The sequence below is a fragment of the Filobasidium floriforme genome, assembly GCF_021052385.1.
Source record: "Filobasidium floriforme strain CBS 6241 chromosome Unknown HD553scaffold_13, whole genome shotgun sequence".
Lineage (NCBI taxonomy): Eukaryota > Fungi > Basidiomycota > Tremellomycetes > Filobasidiales > Filobasidiaceae > Filobasidium > Filobasidium floriforme.
Genome location: NW_025763634.1, coordinates 616,257 through 633,061, shown reverse-complemented (window position 1 = coordinate 633,061; position 16,805 = coordinate 616,257). Strand labels below are relative to the sequence as shown.

The window sequence follows — 16,805 nt, the reverse complement described above, 5'->3', positions numbered from 1 at the left end:
TCGCTCGATCAGTCCGAGACCCGGTATCAGCGCTCGGCCCCGGGACTTCATTCCAAAGACATCTACTCTTCCGATATACCGATTTCGTGTGATCGTGTGACTACGACGGGCACAGCTATTAGCCATCTTACCAGAGCTCAACCTCGAACAAGCAAACGTAGCTGAAGTGTCTCTTGAATTCTGCAACTCTCCCCCCTATTCGACGACGACCTGGCGATGTCCGATCATCATCGACCGTCCTAGACGAGCTATCTCGGTACCACGACAAGGAAAAGCATCCTGATCGGAGTCCAACATCCTCTCCAGGATGGAGACCACCGAACCATCGAAAGAGGAGGCTTTGGTGAAGCCTGGCGATGAACAGTACAAAGCTGAAGCTCAGGCGGGAGAGGAGAAGCCCGAGGCGGATCAGAGGTCGGACAACGAAGAAGTGGTCAACCCGGACACGCAAGAACAGGACATGGATATCGAAGGGGACCAGCGGACGTTTGAAGCTAACAAGAGGGTGAAGGTAAAGCCTTGTTTGAAATACTAGGCTGCTTCCTGCTCAAGCTGAATCAGTGTCACTTTACAGGTGTACTTCCTGGAAGAGTCGAGCTGGGAAGACAAGGGGACGGGATTCATCGAAGGCATCTACGATCAACAGCAGGATGAAGCCATCTTGCTAGTCATCGAGGAAGACGAATCAGCCGAGCAGAACGAGTCGAGCGGGTCACAAGCACCTGGTGGCTTCTTGCGGGAGCCTGAGAACCCAACATATCTCTTGCGAAGTAGGGTCAGCAAAGGCGGACAGTACTCCCGGCAACAGGGTGCGTCTGACGTCGCCCTGGGATCCAGTATCAGTCTTGTACGCTGACACATCCTGGTGAAAACAGATACGCTGATCGTATGGACGGAGCCCGACGGGACTGAAATCGCTTTGTCGTTCCAAGACCCAGCCGCTTGTGCGAACATCTGCGAATTCATCGGAGAGGTTCAAAATCACCTCATCCTGGTCTCAGGTATGAAGATTGGTTCTACGATGTGACTTTCGGCATATTGATAACAAGCCAATCTCGCTTGACGACGAGCAGAAGAACATGCCAAAACATCATCTTCGTCTCCTGCACCGGCATCACCACAAGCTACTGCACTGGAAGCGGTCCAGTCAGGATATGTGGAGCGAGAATCAACGGGATGGGCAGATTTAGAGCTGAGCAACCTCAAGTGAGTCCATGATCGCCCAGAGAGGTTCTTTATAGAAGCTCACATTTTCGCTGTGAGCAGAGAGCAATCTGAGAGCTTGAGAGCCTCGACCCGGTCCATCGCAGGCCGGGAGAAAACGGTGGAGTTTGTGCTATCGAATGTGAGCTTAGTATGGCTTTCGTGTTGTCGCATATTATTGTGTTTACGCCCCCTTGATTTTGATTCGATAGGACTACGTTCGTCAAATGATTAATATCTTCCAAGGAGCGGAAGATCTGGAGAGCCTCGAAGATTTGCATATTTTATGCAATATGATGACGATAATCTGTAAGTACAGCAGGATCGAAGGTGCCGATTCGGTCTGCTCACATGCATCCATCACTTATTCTTAGTGACGTTGAATGACAACGCACTGTATGAATACCTTCTGCAAGAGGACATCTTTGTTGGAGTTGCCGGAATCATGGAATGCAAGTCGCGCTGCGATCGTGCGGGTACATGCATTACTGACATTTTAACCGAACGGTATGCAACAGATGATCCGGAATATCCGCGATACAAGGCGTCTTATCGTGATTTTCTGACCGAGACCGACCGCTTCAAGATGGTTGTCCCGATCAGCGATCCCGCCATCCTGGCCAAAATACATCAAACCTACCGGCTACATTACCTGAAGGACGTCATCCTCGCAAGAGTTCTGGACGACCCAACTTTCAATATCCTCAACTCGTTACTATTTTTCAATCAAATCGACATCATTGCGCATATAGGGAACAATGACACTTTCCTGCGCCAGGTGTTTGACGGTTTTAGGGAACTCAAGCTCGAGAGAAATATCCCTCCAGGAATGCCGCTCAGAGAAATGAAATCCCGGCCGCCGAGCGCTCGAGAGCACGACATCGTGGCGTTCCTCCACCAACTCATGCTGATGGGCAAGCAGGTACAGGCCCAGCATCGTTTGGCACTGTACAAAATTCTGCTAGAACGTGGGCTGCTCTACGTGTGTGAACTGGCCTTGCAACGACCAGAAACAACAGTCATCAACCAGGGTGCGGAGATGATATCGCTCATCCTGGATCACGATCTCAATGGATTTCGATCTTGTTGTCTGAGGGAACACGAAGCGAAGAGACGCACGATAGTCGACGATATCTGTGCCCTCTTGATAGAATCGAAGGATTTGGGCTTGAAGAGTCAGATGTCCGATGCTATCCGAGCTCTGGTGGACGTAGGGCTGGATCCGACAGATGTGAGTTCGTCCATCGAAGTTGCCAGGACCGGTCAGGATGCTCACCATCTATTATTGGTCTCTCGTAGCCGCCGACCCTGCGCGCCCAAAAAGGCGGAATCGTGGCCGATTCTTTTACCGCGTACTTTTACGATTCCATTGCCCCTTCATTATACCGTCCTCTCATGGCCTTGCCCGAAATGAAGAACTTTAAGGGTAAGCCGTTGGCCATTTTCATCCCTCCTGCTCTGTGTAATGAATACACCTTGTTCTACAGCCAACCCCCGACACTTGGACGCTACACAGGCGGGTCTGATACAGCTCGTAACAGAATTGTTGGCCACGGCGATCCCTCAACACGGTCACCGCGTCCAATACTTCATCCTTTCCAATCCTACGGCATCAAGAGTGGCCTCACTAGCCTACATGAAACAGAAACCTCTGAAACACGGTAAGCCCCAGCAATATCGATCGTTGATAGCTCCCAGCGCTGAATCGTTGTTCTTGTTAGCCGCCATCCGGTTCTTCAAGGCTTGTATCAAGGCAAACAACCACTTTTTGCACCGACATCTCATAAAAAATGAGCTATTGTTGCCTCTGATCGAAATGCTCGAGATAGAGGGTCCCCGTGACAATATGCTTTGCTCCTCGTGCCTGGATGTGTTTGAGCTTATACGCAAGGTAAGCTAAGCTCGATCTTTGCTTGATCCGGTTGGGAGCGGAAACCTTATTCCCTTCTGCTGTACAAACAGGATAATATCAAGGCGATCATCAATCACCTCTTCGAGAAATACGACGCAAAGCTACAAAAGTTGAGCTCCATGCCAAATCTGCGTGGCGTAATGAACGCTTTACGGACGCGATGGGAACAAAACAACGAACCTCCTCCTCCCGAACCTTCAACGCCTACAGAAGAGACCAGGTAAGTCGCATTTCCAGATGAGCTGCGACTGAATCGATCCTAATTGCTTTCACATTGTTTGAATAGCGGCACGAAAATCAACGAGGACGACTACTTTAACGAGACGGATGATGATACCGTGGGACCGCAGCCGCCACGATCAGCAGAGCAGCCGGTCGCAGGTCACAAACGGAAACGACCCAAGGTCGAGACCAAGCCGAGGAAAATCCCTGCCTCCTCATCAGGTGGCTCCATTCGTTCACTCAGTCTGGATTACAGCGACGAGTCTGATTCAGATACGGAGCGTCCCGAAAAGGAACCTCCAGAACGCAGCGGTTCGGTCAGCCCAGGCTCGCGCGGAACCCTGGAGCCATCCCCTATCCCTGCTAACGAAGTAGCCAGCTCGAGCTCAAGTTCGACGAGCTCGACCTCTACTCCACGGCTCAAATTCAAGTTGAGCAAGAGTCCAGCTCCGGTGGGAGATTCGGATCTAGGCGAGATGGCAGCCAAGATGGCCAAGAAACGACTGCGACAGGAGGAAGAAGAAGAGGAAGGTGGGCTGGCGAACTTGATGTCGGGCGGGAGACCTGGAACCCCACGAGCGAACAAGACTGAAGATCCTACTGCAAAAGAGAGGTTCGCTGGGATTGGGACGGCGGTCAAGGACGCGGGAAAGAAGATCAAATTGAACTTTGGGTTCGGGAAGAAGGGGGAGACGAAAGGCGAGGGTTCCGAAAACAAGCCGAAGTGATTGATGCCCTTTGTGTCGAGATAGGCAAAGCAGTGAATATACGCTTCGAAATGAGCACTTTTTGTAACATCCTACGAGGCCACTAGACGGCCATTTTCGATCCTTCGATTTCGTCCGATGGATATGATTCACATCGATCGTTCATTTACGGCTCTCGGGATCAATCACGTTGTTGGCTCTCGTTAAAGTTCAAGAGCAGCTGCTTCGGTTCCGACCGAGGGAGTGATCTCTGCTTTCTACCAACTCGAATCAAATGGCTAATTGGCTAATGACACTCGAGTCTGCGATCCTGACTTTTCATCGACGCAGGTATCAACGAGTGACCCTCTGATCCTTGATATTTCATCTTGAATTAGCTACTTTGCATCACACCGGATCCATGCGGTGATCGATTGCCGAGCTGAAACTCGCTCGCGAGACTCTACTTCTTACCCCGTTATTACGACCCCTCGAACGGGAGAAGGTGGACCACGCCGTCTTACGAGCTCAATTGTCTTCCTCACAACAACAACTTCGATTCTGCCGAACTAAGAGCCGGGCCCTACAACTACATCCTACTTCAACATCCTCGTTGCGCAGGACATACTACATTCATTGATAGCACCCACTGATGCAGGGCAGACCAGGAGAAGCAATCTGCTAGAGGGAAAATACCTCTTCGAAAGGACTCTGTGTAGACCGTAGACCACGATCACCAGGTTAGACTGGATTCAAGGACCGAAAGGAGAGGAGGACCGAGAAAAGGACCTTGCTATTGCAAGCAGTTGGTTATCGGAAGCAGGGCTGCAGCGGGTACTTACTAGACACAGGTCACTAGGAGTTGCGGTCGACTGCCATCCAACTACCGCTGTCCCTCCTTCTCACACGTTACTCGAACCATCTTGACGACCATAACGATAGAACCAACTTCGCCATACAGCCTTCGCCTTACGACATAGACAACGATCCGGGCTCTCGCTCCCGCAATCGACCAGCAGCCTATAATCTATAACTCACGACCCCCTTCTTCCAACTTCGAATTCGCTATGGAGAACCCTTCTCGCCCAGTCCGTGCCAACGGGCAGAATGACCACCAGAACGGGTTCCTGCAGGTCGCAGGAGCTCCCATCACGCCTATAACAGGAACGATGAACCCCCCGACTCTCAGACACATTCCTCCGTCACCAGAGACGAACTTGATCGCGAGAGCAGATCGGGATGATAGACAAGATGATGCATCTCTATTCCTCGGAGCATCTGTTCCACATGCTTTGCAAGGTAGAAGAGGATCGAAGGATACCGCCGATAGCCACGTTTCTGCCGAGAGCGGACCCGCTCTGAGCGACAGTGACTATGGGTCGCAAGGCGTCCACGGAAGGATAGCCAACGAGAACAACAGTAATGGCAACAGCAATAGCGGGAGGAGGTCGTCTAGCCGTCATCGGCCATCAGAGAGCAAGTCGGGTGGGATGAGCGTCTCGGGGTTCTTCAGGCGGAAACGGGATCGAACGGCATCTGCTTCTCAAGCAGATGTCGAGGGTTATGAGCACCCTCCGTTCCTTCCCCCGGAAAGCTTGGAAGGATACAGCTTGCGGGAGGGGACGGATTCGTCATTCGACAACAGTGATAGGATGTCTAGGGACGAAGGCGGTCGGGGAAGCGCGACGATGGGAAAGTCGTCACTGAGGAGGAAGGCCTCGACTTCGAAATCCTTTACGAAGACCAAGCAGGGAATCGATCGGTTGGCTTTGGGGATAGAGCACGCCTTCTCGCTTAAACATCGTCCTCACCAGGACAAGGATATTTCAGATTGCGAGACAGGCTACAACAGTACGGATAGCCGTACACCTGGGGTCGAGCTGGACAACACGTTCGACAATCAAGGAGTGCTTGCACTCAGGAGACGGCCGTCGACCGATCAAGGATCACACGTACCTCACGGGAACCAGCCATATGGCGTTTTGTCACCTTCATCCCACGATATCGCTCGTCGGAACTCGACGCTACTGTTGCAGGAAATGAACAAGTCTGGCGGATTAGGGGGCGAAAACAAAAAGCTCATTGTGAAAGTGCCCAGTTCCGGCGATGCAGCTGGGAACCTGGTCTCACCGAACGTCTCGCCTCGGCTACAATCCGCGGGTATCACTAGCGCTCATAGCGCACCTGCTATCGCAGAACCCAGTCGACCAAAGCAGATCGGATTGACTTCAAGTCAGACGTTTAGCAACATGATGACTGGGCCGAGATTGCTTTCATATGGAGAGACCGATCATCCGGCTACCGAAGACGGACATACTCGATCTCACTCCGCGTTGCCCCAAAGCTCGCAATCGAGTCGCAACGTGGAACAGATGAGAGACAGAGCCGCGTCTCAGCGTGATCACGGAGCCTCCTTTGTGAGGAACGATGATACTGAAACTGCAGGCCCAGGCAAGGAACACGGACACTCGAGGAACCGCACATTGGCGATCGTACCATCGGCAGTCCTGGACCGAATGATCCCCCCTGAGCGCAAATCGAGCCGGGTGGGTACAGAACCGGTAGACGGCTCGATGACTCTGGGTCGTTCTAGGAGCAGGACTTTGACCGTCCCCAGCCAGGGCCACAACGACAGTGCTTCGGACAGAGCGACCAGTGATGGAGAGCACGATGCGCGACGCCGTACGCCTAAACATCGTAGCAGGGCCTCTGAGAGCGTTGCGGCCGGTGCGGATTCGGTTAGCCGTCAGGCTACAGAAACGTCTTCGAGCGCTCGGCGAGGGAACGGTTCAACAACAGAGATCCTCAACGGTGATGGGGTTGAACAGAGCGGCAGTGAGGATCCTTATTCTGAAACTCCAGAAAAGCCACATCGCGGCGTCCGCCGTCTGCCTGTCCCCACACAACGAGAAAAGAGAAACGGTGCGGAAGCCGAAACGAATCCAGATGAAGTCGGCCATTCGAGAGAAAAGAGCAGCACAGAGGTCGCAAGAAAGACGCGCAATAGTGAGGGAAAGTCATCCCGAACGACGAGGGACAGGGACAAGGATCGTGAAGGTCGGAGTTCGAAAAAGGAAAACAAGCGTGAACGGGTCTTCGCTATACCGGCGGCAGACGTTGCGATCGCCTCGAGAACGAGTGAGTAGAAGCATGATATCATTATCCAAAATACTGCAACTGAACTCGCTCGCGCAATTTCTAGCCATGTACTGGGGGTTGTTGTCGCAACAAGGCCAGGCACCTGAAAAGGCTCTGCGTGCACATACAGGTACACTTTTAGGCGACAAGATGTACGTCATCGGAGGTTGCGATCGACAAGGATGCTGGCGTGGCGTATGCACCTATAATACGGGTAAGCGCGATTTCCGAAAGTGGTTTGACTTTTCGCAGTAGCTGATTTCAACTACAGAATCTCACGTCTGGGCTCGACTTTGTCCGACTGGAGTGACCCTGCCGCCACTTAGAGCGCATACGACCACTCCTGTCGGAAACGTGCTGTATGTCTTTGGCGGAGGAGATGGACCTACTTACAGTAACGACGTGTGGGCTTATCATACTCGTAAGTCACAACACCACGATATCGCTTGTCGGCCTGGCTCATCCTCTTTTTCGTGGCGTATAAAGTGGACAGCAAATGGGTGAAACCAAACATCATTACTCCAAAGAACAGCTGGCCATTACAACGCCGTGCACATACTACGGTACACTATAAAGACTTTCTGGTGGTCTTTGGAGGAGGAAACGGACAGGCTGCATTGAATGACGTCTGGGCTCTGAAGATATCCGATCCGGACGAGTTGACCTGGGAGGAGTGGAAGGCTACGGGGGACGTCCCGGTACAAAAAGGTTATCATACTGCGAATCTGGTCGGAAGCAAGATGCTAGTCTATGGGGGAAGTGATGGGAACCATTCTTTTTCGGATATACATGTTTTGGATCTCGGTAAGCAAATGCAGATGGTTTTGGGATGCCACCTCGTCACGCATGATCCTGACACAAGCGGTGTATCTGTTCTCTCTAACCCACAGAAACCATGGTCTGGACGATGGTACATACGCAACTCCAATTCAGCCGGTTGTCGCATACCGCTACACAGGTCGGATCTTACCTGTTCATCATCGGCGGACACGACGGTTAGTACAGGCAGGTTGTGACTGGTAATTGGACATGATGACTAATTCTGTCCTTGTCTGACTTGAATCGAACAGGACACAAGTATGCTCAGGATGTTCTCTTTTTGAATCTCGGTACGTTCGATCTGTCTGCTAGCAAGTCGGAGACAGCCCACTGACGAGCATGTTGCCCGCAGACACCCTGGAATGGGAGTCCAAGGTCATTTCCGGCAAGATCCCCGTAGGCAGGGGCTACCACGTCTCGGTTCTGCACGACAACCGACTCATCATGTTTGCCGGATACAACGGAGTCAACCATTTCGACGACCTCTGGACACTGGAGCTCGCCTCGAGTGCTTATCTGCAGCAAGTCAATGGATTTCAGATCGATGAGACGGCCAAGCGGGTCGCAGTGGCTAGAAAGGATGCTTGAGGGCTTTTGTGGCACAATACGATACGATACATTACGAGGCACTCGACACGACATATGCATATACAATCATACCCCATACTTCACCATTTCCGCACAGATTCGATACCCAGGGCAAGCTGGGCCTTGAGCGGTCAAAAGTAATGGGTATCGACCTTTACTGCTGCTGCCATCGAATGCGCTTCGCTTACGTAAACAGCCACGAGGCCGGTCTCACCCGAAGCCTGATGTCCCTCGCTCCTTCTCCCATCTCTCTGAAATTTCTCTTGGATTCGTCAGATCAAGGATTGAGTTGCAGGGAGCGTTTCATTCCGAGGTATCATCTCATCAGACTAGACCACTAGACACTCACAGGTTCATTCCTAGCACAAACCAGATCATGCCTGCCCGAGAAAGATCGGCTTCTCCGGCCTCCGAGGAGCGTAACAACAAGAAACAAAAAGTCTCTGCTGCAGGACTCGCAGCGGGTCCTGCTATCCACCTGCCTGACCCGGCTACTCTTGCCGACGATTACAAGAACAACAGGCCATACAGACATCTTTCTGTCGGCGGTCTATTTGACGATGCGGTGGTAAGTCGTTCTGAACATCCGTCAGGCCGAGCTTACACTTATGAGCCAGATTTATCTAGCTCGAAGGCATTGTCACAGAAAGCCGGAGTTATGGAATGCGTCATGAAGAAGGATCTCTGCCGGGTTGGGGTTGGGAGCACAAGGAGACCGACATCTACAAGGTTAGCTCATCAAAAAGAAAAAAAAAAAACATATTAAAGCCGGTCATATGCTGATAGCTCGATCGAGTTTGTCAGATTCGACAAACGCCCGACTTGACCTCGCTCGACCCCGAACATCTGCCTGAAGAGACCTTGGAACAGCTCCCTTACCTCTGCAAGCTCAAGGAGAGCATCTATTCAAAGTGAGGAACTGCATGGTGGCTTTATGAAAGCTTAAGGTCGAGGTGTTGACGGGTTGATCCGATTTATTCCAGAGAATTCCGTCAGTTCGTTCAAAAGGTGACCGGTTGTGGACCGCTTTCAGGATTGAAGGTGGACGGCTCAGTCAGCACCTATACTCAAGGGTGAGCTCGACATAGCTATCTGTTCAGAGAGTTCCTTTCAAATATGTAGCCGACATTTACGCTTCTCAAATCTGCAGCTCGCACCTTCTCCTGCACGATGACTCCATCTCAACCCGAGTCGTGTCCTACATTCTGTACCTGCCCAACAGCCCTGCCGACCTCGAAGACCCTGCTCTTGTTCCCTCAGCCGACAAGACCTTCCTCAAAGGCTGGAATCCTGAATGGGGCGGAACTCTCGAGCTCTACCCGATCGCGGATGGAGAGACGAAAGAGGTGGGACCTCCTGCGATCAAGAGGTCCGCCAAGGAGGATGTCAAGTGGGGAAACTTGGTGTTCTTCGAGGTTCAGCCGGGAAAGAGCTATCATTCGGTCGAAGAGGTCGTCGGTGGGGAAGGTCGACAGCGACTCAGTATCAACGGATGGTGAGTCCAAATTGACGTTCGCCGAAGGACTTGCTGATTTCGAGTTCCCTTGACTGATCTGCAATATTGGAGAAAACAGGTTCCACAGACCCATTGAGGGCGAAGAAGGCTATGAGAAGCAAGATGCTACGATCTTGAAGCAGAAACACAGCTCTTTGGCTCAGATCGTCAGTACGACACCTCGTATAGAACCATGATCATTGCGTTCTGATCGTCGCGTTTCACTACCTTGCAGACTTCCACTCCTGCCAAGCCCATGATCCCCTACCCTACCGACGTTGCCCCTCCTACCGGCCTGACTGCCGCTCAACTCAAGCATCTTTCGAAGTACTTATCACCTTCTTACCTCAACTCGGAAACGCTCGAGCGTCTCGCCGGTCAATTCGTCGAGGGTAGCGAGGTGGTCATGCACAACTTTTTGAAACCCGAGGTTGCCAAGGCCATCAAAGCCGAAGTGACCAAGGTCGACGCGGATGATTATGCACCGTATACCAAGGATGGGAACAAGTTGGTCCCGGCACACGAGACCGGAGAGAGTGACGAGTGGAAGCTGGAGGGACCTGCTAGTAAACACCGTTACCTCGGCCTCTCCGTTGATGCTCAATCCGCAGCACGAACGCCGACGATCAGGTCCGTCTTGACCGACCTTTACCCTTCACCGGCCTTCCGAGCCTGGTTATCTGTGGTGTCGTCGCTGGTCGTATTGGCCTACCGAGCGGAAGCCAGACGATTTAGGAAAGGTCTCGATTATACCCTTGCCAACGGTGAAGAAAGGGAGGGTGAACCGAGATTGGACGGCGTGTTAGGCTTGACTTGGTGGGCGAAGGAGGAGACGGAAGAGGAGGATGAGGACGAACAGGATGTTGGTGGATGGGAGGTATGTCAGCGCTCGATGTCCGAGTCTATCTCGCTTTGTGCTGATCTTTCGACGCCTGAGCAGTGTTACCTCGCACCCCCTGACGTCGACGAGGATCCTGCGGTCTACAAGTCCACCAAGGCCGCCAAGACGGAAGACACACCCGCCAACGGCGAGGAACCAAGCGGAGACGCAACTTCGGAGCAAGAAAAGAAAGCCGATGGACCTAAGATCACCATGGGAGGCGTCGAGCTCGAATTCGACGAGTCACAACTTTCACCTTCTGATTTTGATACCGATTCAGAAGGCGGTGATATGGACGATGGTCCTCTTCTCCACCTCGGTCTCGGCTTCAACAAGTTTTTGCTCGTCTTGCGAGATCCCGGTGTCATGCGGTTCGTCAAGTACTTGAGTACCTCTGCCGAGGGAAGTCGATGGGACGTTTGCGGAGAGTGGGATGTTGGTCAGCTGGAAGAAGAAGAGGGTAGCGACGCCGACGCCGAAGCTGAAGCCTGAGGTTTCAAACGCTCCACGATGTACATGAATGCATAGATGTATCCGTAGATTTACGATTGCTCGAGTCAAGGCGCTATTACGAAACAAGATCTGGACCTTCCTGATGTTTCGAAGGATCCGCTCGTTGACTTATCATCGGACCCTTACCCTCCTTCTCGCAATCTAATAACTGAAAGAAGCCGCAGCCCTTGACGTCGCCAGTTGCGCTCGACGACTGACATCGATAAAAGAATATTATCTCGTCTGCTGGATCTGCTGACTTGCCGGAATCGCAGCTTGTATCCTTCCGCATATTCGCTCTGACCTTTCCTTTCTGATCGGCACCCAACAAGCTGAAAGTGAACTCCGGTTGAGCTTTGGCTGAGTATCCGAGACGTACACACAAACTCACGTCGGTATTCCACAACGACAAACCGGAGTGCCTTTCCGAGCGCCCTTCGCAATCGGTTGGTAGTCCGGTCGATAAAAGCGAAACGTGATATTGATCCTCTCTATCCGCTTCTCCCGATTGGCAGGTTCGACGGGATTGCCTTCAATGTCCCATGCTGGTCGGAAAAGATCCAAACTCTTTCCCTTGCCGAGCGGAGCGACCGAGTGCTTGTACAGTTCTTGGCATCCGGCGTGCTGTTTAGATGACACAAGCATGCCGTCAGACATGCTGATCCCGAGACGGACTGCATCTTTGTGGGAACGCACCATGATGAGGATGGAATTATGTGGCAGGACGACTTCGTAGGTTCGCAGCGGACGCCCGAGTACATCGAGCAACGGATTGTCCGGGTCGGGAGAGGGTCGAAGGCGAAACGACCGAGGTGTACCTAAACTCAGAGACACGATTGTAGGGTAAGGTCCGAGATCTAAGAGTCGTCTTTATCAGTTGGAATGGACTCAGCGATTCAGGTCGGCCGTTTGCTTACGGGTTAATTGATCTGCGTGCCAACCGACACTGCGCGATGATTGGTATCCGTCTCAGCCACTCATGTGATTGACTCTATGCTCGAAATGCACTCACGCACTCTCTCCTCCCGCGTAACAATTTACAGCAGCCACATTCGCCCGCCAAGGTCCATCATATTCCAGTGCATAACGCTTGGGTCCAGCTCGCCCACCCCGAGCGTCCTTCCTCCATCCCGGATCCAGGCCGGAATTTTTCGACGAGGGCGTTGGAGAGAGGATATCGTTCACGAAGGGATTGATAATTTCCATTGCCCTTTTCAGAAGAGGAGGGAAGCCCTATATTTCGTACGATACGATGCGAGCGGTTAGGAATGTCTTGTCATCGACGATCGCAAAATGGTCAACCGTGGATTTACAGGAGCTTCCGGTTCCTTCTTCCCGGCGTACCCTATACACAAGTCGACATGTTCAGCTGGCGCGTCGTTTCTCGCAGCAGGCAATGTCCGACTCACAATACTCTCCGCCGCTTTCCACCCCGCCCTCTTCTTCTGAAAGTCGATAATACCCGCTCGTATGCGGACTGACGACATATCTCCCGTTCAAGAACCATTTATGCCGTCTGAATCCCGCCTGGGTGATGACGCTCGTTTTGTTTCCCCGCGCATCGACGATCTCGGAGATGACTTCTTCCTTCTTGGACTCTTCGACTAGTGACAAGTACAAGGCGGTCGCAAACTCTGCTGAGAGCGGCGAAGGTACCAAGGAGCAAGGCAAGGTCGAAGAGATTGAACGGGGTGTCGTAAGCACAATCGGAGGTTGAGCGATGTTACGTTTCGGAGGTGATGGAGCTTGTTGTAGCGTTGCGAGAGAAAGAATCTTGCTAGGCCGTGGAATCTTCGATACATTTGCGGGCTTCTTAGGGTAACCGGTTTTTGTACCCAGGATAAGGCATTCTTCCTCGTCCGAGCTGAGCACGATTGGCTCGGTGTCCTCCTTTCCAACCGGTCCAGTCCGATGGATTTCGGGTTTAAGCTCGTCGTCTGAACCTCCAGATCGTTTCCTCTTCTTCTTGATCCCTTCCGACTTGGGCTTGAGCCATCCACCTAGATTAGCCTGTTTGCTCGGACCGATTCCGAGCAGCAGGATCTCGGCCGCTCTCCCTACATCCTCGTTGGAACGCTCGAGAGCCTCTTCGAGCTGCCTTTTAGGATATTTTGCCGGCAGAAGCAGCTCGGCCAGTTCCTCTGTCCTCTTCATGGCATGATCGGTAAGTGACTAGTAGCTAGTAGCTGATACGGGCTCGGCGTGGCGCTGACGATGACGATGAGCAAGCTGCAAACTGATCGTGTGAGGTCGATCATCATCAGCTCATCAGCGTCCTCGGCATCACCCCCGGCATCTCTCTCGGCATCTCAGATTTGCCTCCGCTCCCCCCATCAGTCAGTCAATCATCTCTGCCGGCAAGTTCGCGTCAGCGTTTCAGAACGACTCGAGAGACATCCCGCGAAAGGCCGTCCGATCTTCGACCAAGCCGTCTCCCTGACGTCGTCGACACGGGCATGTCATTGCATACTTCTTGCTGAAAAGCCGAAAGACGTACGAATCGTCACAACGAGTGAAAGTGGTGATGTCGATAGGCGTGGTGTATATAAGCTGGACAATTGTCTTGTATTACAGACATCCTCTATCGACATGTATCGACACAAACAATCACAAACATAAACAACAATCTACACCTAACAATGTCAGACCCCTCGATGAACTCATCCAACACCGGACCTCACTTCCCAGGTCAAGGTCCGAAACCCCACCCCGAGTTCACTCAACACGTACACCACCACTCCCTGTTCCATCCTCGCGCCCAGATGCCCGGTCTAGGACCAGCCGGACCTGCGGCGACGACGTTCCAACCGGGATGCGGGCATGGTTATGGTCATTGGCACGGCGCCCAGCATTACCGAAGGTTCCGAGGACCTTCTAGGCTTATCTGGGTGAGTCGTCTTGCGCTTTCTACCCAGTTTACTGGTGAAGCTGAAACGGTCATCTTCGTCACAGTTCGCGCTAGGAGCCGGGGCGACCGCCTTCTTCTATTCCCGTTCGCAACATCATGCGCAGTCTTCGGGATATTCTTACCGCCAGAACTGGGCCTGCAGGAACGCCGCCTCTCCCACTCCTCCTGTCAGCCACGCCCAACCCGTCTCCAGCGATGCTCCTCCTGTGATCCCCGCATCGTCGCCTATCGCACGACGAGAGACGGGTGCTGGCAAGACCGAGTCGGGTGCGGGCGATCGAGAACGAGCGATCGTCAACGAGTTTGGTCCGGCTTCGAGTAACTCCAACAACCAGGTCAGTCCCTCTTATCTCTGGTATGATGCACTGAAACGTGCTGAAACTCATGCTGATCTTCCGATGGATTGTTCCTATCGAGCAGACCTCCAGAGCTCAAAACCTCGAACGCATCACGGCGGCACTCGAAGGCTTGGAAGATCGACACCTGGAAAAGATGTCCAAGTGGATCAAGAGGTTCCAGTGAATGGATCCTGGTCGAGAGGTAAGATCGCAGAACCGACGTTTTCGCTTGGTTGACAGAAGTGGCTGATGCACTGCACCGTTGTCCCTGCGTTTTCGGGTTCTTAGATGATCGAGCCGACCGCAACGATCGCTCCGTCTCCATAAACCGTAGCCGTCTCTTCAGTCCGCCGTAATCCGTCCACAGCATATCTCAGAACCGCCCGTCGCCTTCATACTATCATGCAATATAATTCACCATCGAGGAAGTAATCGTTGTCCCCATGCCGTTGATCGCTTGTGATACCCCCTTAGCAACCACTACTACCCTCTTGGAGATCGTCTCCGTGGGCTAGGTTTCCAACCGTACGCTGCTGGCGGCTCCAGAGGTAACGTGATGCAATATAAAAATGATATCGTCCATGCGTCAAATACTGTTACAAGCAACTGGTCGCCATCGAGGAGGCTCAGAAGGGTATCGTGGCCGGTCAAATATCTACCACAAGTTACCCTCGACAGTGTGTTTCCTATTCACGATCAACCGAACGAGATTAGCTCGTCATCTCTCAATAGGTAAAGGGCTCGCTTTCGCTTGACGGGGGAGCAGCAAGCGGTGTACGCGATCGAGAAGGCAGGCAGGACGACTTACAGGTCTTGATACCGCAGGATAAAGTTGACCAACAAGGCGATAAACAGGGCTAAGCAGATGACTAGGGGTCCGACGAGTTGATCTGTGAAGATGGTCAGGACGAGGGCGTGATCAGTCTCGTTCATCAGTCAGGTCATTGAGCGATGGTCGATGAGGAACATCGAGAGAGGAGATGGTATGGTAGAGTTTTGTAGAGCGAGACACTCACCGAACTGTCCGGCATCCCGGGTTCCGATCATCGTCAGTCGTTTTTGGAACATGGCATAAGCATAGACAAGTACCAAGATCGAGCTGTTCCATATCATCCCATCCACGAATGTTAGCTTCCCGATCTCGTCCCCCCGACCAGGTTCCTTCAGAACTCGAAGCCACATTCTACTCACATGGCCGCGTAAATCCCTCCAAACCACCTCCCCAGACTCCCCTTGGCACTAGCGTTCCACAATCCCAAGCTCAGGGTGGACATGAGGATCGTGATGGACAAGTACGAGATGAATGTACGTTCGTTGGCGAGCCAGACTTTTTGTTCGACCTTGATCGGAGTTGCTAGTTTTTCTGTTGAGGTTTAGGTCGAGGTTAAGGGGTCGAAGTGTGGATAGAAATTGAAGGCCGTGCGTCGATAGGTCAGATCATTTGAAATCAGAATGTTCGTAGAGTTCGAGTCAGTGACTGGTCATGAGGGGAAGAGAAGAGAGGACTGAAAAGGGCGGAAGGACTGACTAGGGATTCGGACTTGAATATTGTCCGCATTGGGGATAGTCTGGTAATCCCGGATCAGAGGCCTGTTCTTCCCCGACGCTCTAATTGAACACGATATCACCCAATCGGAGATCAATATCTTCACTCAAGGAGCAGTATACACGTCCCTCGCTGATCAGAGGAGCTGACTTACGAGACATCCGGGATCCTATCCGCTCGTTTCGACTTTCCCGACGACCCTCCTGCACCGCCCTCGTTCGACGTCGAAGGCAAAGAAGAAAGTGCCGACGCCGAGAAGGGGTGGTAAAAGATGTCTTCGATCTTGTCCAGAGTCCGCCTGAATCGGTTGGTCTCCTCGGGCCGCGAGGAGGAAGGATCGGTTGTAGATGTGGTCTATCAAGTTCGAGCAAAGGTTGAGCGGCGGAGCAGGCCGATGCATAGGAAGTTGCTTACCTGTTCTTGCGACATGGCTGTGATGAAGTTTCTCTTCGAATCCTCTGGCTGTAGGTCAAGTGCGGGGAAGCGTGTGGTATCCGTAACGACTTCGGTATCAAGTAACGCTGACCTTCTCCCGACCACCTTCCCTTCACCTCATCATCATCATCGCTTCGGTCAAC

General features: G+C 52.5%; 6 protein-coding genes across 6 annotated transcripts; 4 read left to right on the top strand and 2 right to left on the bottom strand.

The window, feature by feature from the left end:
• The first annotated feature begins 95 nt into the window (after positions 1–95).
• Positions 96–4,219, top strand: HD553DRAFT_312872 (nucleus protein). The gene is made up of 13 exons (XM_046180155.1): positions 96–511; positions 575–809; positions 876–1,001; positions 1,074–1,206; positions 1,267–1,345; positions 1,416–1,512; positions 1,578–1,655; positions 1,722–2,434; positions 2,503–2,629; positions 2,691–2,864; positions 2,925–3,094; positions 3,166–3,335; positions 3,402–4,219. The coding sequence occupies exons 1-13, from the start codon at positions 308–310 to the stop codon at positions 4,063–4,065; spliced, it is 2,970 nt and encodes a 989-aa protein (XP_046036049.1). The 5' UTR covers positions 96–307; the 3' UTR covers positions 4,066–4,219.
• A 2,954-nt stretch (positions 4,220–7,173) lies between these two features.
• Positions 7,174–8,568, top strand: HD553DRAFT_272990 (uncharacterized protein; the record flags this gene model as incomplete). The annotated part of the gene is made up of 6 exons (XM_046177798.1): positions 7,174–7,375; positions 7,433–7,582; positions 7,648–7,965; positions 8,052–8,156; positions 8,232–8,270; positions 8,333–8,568. The coding sequence occupies 6 exons, from the start codon at positions 7,174–7,176 to the stop codon at positions 8,566–8,568; spliced, it is 1,050 nt and encodes a 349-aa protein (XP_046036048.1).
• A 209-nt stretch (positions 8,569–8,777) lies between these two features.
• HD553DRAFT_285467 (Oxoglutarate and iron-dependent oxygenase degradation C-term-domain-containing protein) lies at positions 8,778–11,471 on the top strand. Its single transcript, XM_046178232.1, has 8 exons — positions 8,778–9,136; positions 9,196–9,297; positions 9,373–9,479; positions 9,552–9,641; positions 9,719–10,063; positions 10,143–10,230; positions 10,299–10,940; positions 11,004–11,471. The coding sequence occupies exons 1-8, from the start codon at positions 8,945–8,947 to the stop codon at positions 11,433–11,435; spliced, it is 1,998 nt and encodes a 665-aa protein (XP_046036047.1). The 5' UTR covers positions 8,778–8,944; the 3' UTR covers positions 11,436–11,471.
• Positions 11,472–13,717, bottom strand: HD553DRAFT_312862 (uncharacterized protein). The gene is made up of 7 exons (XM_046180154.1): positions 12,845–13,717; positions 12,749–12,780; positions 12,448–12,668; positions 12,353–12,381; positions 12,132–12,292; positions 11,827–12,059; positions 11,472–11,767 (listed from the first exon to the last, which is right to left on the bottom strand). Exons 1-7 carry the CDS (start codon positions 13,587–13,589, stop codon positions 11,512–11,514), a joined length of 1,677 nt encoding a protein of 558 aa, XP_046036046.1. The 5' UTR covers positions 13,590–13,717; the 3' UTR covers positions 11,472–11,511.
• Positions 13,718–13,880: 163 nt separating this feature from the next.
• HD553DRAFT_49921 (uncharacterized protein) lies at positions 13,881–15,101 on the top strand. The gene is made up of 4 exons (XM_046184273.1): positions 13,881–14,323; positions 14,388–14,678; positions 14,764–14,883; positions 14,970–15,101. Exons 1-3 carry the CDS (start codon positions 14,075–14,077, stop codon positions 14,863–14,865), a joined length of 642 nt encoding a protein of 213 aa, XP_046036045.1. The 5' UTR covers positions 13,881–14,074; the 3' UTR covers positions 14,866–14,883; positions 14,970–15,101.
• A 235-nt stretch (positions 15,102–15,336) lies between these two features.
• Positions 15,337–16,656, bottom strand: HD553DRAFT_324536 (uncharacterized protein; the record flags this gene model as incomplete). The annotated part of the gene is made up of 7 exons (XM_046181501.1): positions 15,337–15,367; positions 15,490–15,571; positions 15,698–15,780; positions 15,873–16,044; positions 16,210–16,289; positions 16,382–16,581; positions 16,642–16,656. The coding sequence occupies 7 exons, from the start codon at positions 16,654–16,656 to the stop codon at positions 15,337–15,339; spliced, it is 663 nt and encodes a 220-aa protein (XP_046036044.1).
• Between the last annotated feature and the right edge of the window lie 149 nt (positions 16,657–16,805).

Coding starts and splice junctions, on each gene's coding strand:
- HD553DRAFT_312872 (XM_046180155.1), top strand. CDS start 308: ATGGAGACCACCGAACCATCGAAAGAGGAGGCTTTGGTGAAGCCTGGC. Junction 512..574: donor AAGCTAACAAGAGGGTGAAG/GTAAAGCCTTGT, acceptor GTCACTTTACAG/GTGTACTTCCTGGAAGAGTC. Junction 2,630..2,690: donor CGAAATGAAGAACTTTAAGG/GTAAGCCGTTGG, acceptor CTTGTTCTACAG/CCAACCCCCGACACTTGGAC.
- HD553DRAFT_285467 (XM_046178232.1), top strand. CDS start 8,945: ATGCCTGCCCGAGAAAGATCGGCTTCTCCGGCCTCCGAGGAGCGTAAC. Junction 10,064..10,142: donor CGACTCAGTATCAACGGATG/GTGAGTCCAAAT, acceptor TGGAGAAAACAG/GTTCCACAGACCCATTGAGG. Junction 10,941..11,003: donor AGGATGTTGGTGGATGGGAG/GTATGTCAGCGC, acceptor ACGCCTGAGCAG/TGTTACCTCGCACCCCCTGA.
- HD553DRAFT_312862 (XM_046180154.1), bottom strand. CDS start 13,589: ATGAAGAGGACAGAGGAACTGGCCGAGCTGCTTCTGCCGGCAAAATAT. Junction 12,669..12,748: donor AGAAGGAACCGGAAGCTCCT/GTAAATCCACGG, acceptor TACGAAATATAG/GGCTTCCCTCCTCTTCTGAA. Junction 12,382..12,447: donor TACGCGGGAGGAGAGAGTGC/GTGAGTGCATTT, acceptor ATCATCGCGCAG/TGTCGGTTGGCACGCAGATC.
- HD553DRAFT_49921 (XM_046184273.1), top strand. CDS start 14,075: ATGTCAGACCCCTCGATGAACTCATCCAACACCGGACCTCACTTCCCA. Junction 14,324..14,387: donor GACCTTCTAGGCTTATCTGG/GTGAGTCGTCTT, acceptor TCTTCGTCACAG/TTCGCGCTAGGAGCCGGGGC. Junction 14,679..14,763: donor CGAGTAACTCCAACAACCAG/GTCAGTCCCTCT, acceptor CCTATCGAGCAG/ACCTCCAGAGCTCAAAACCT.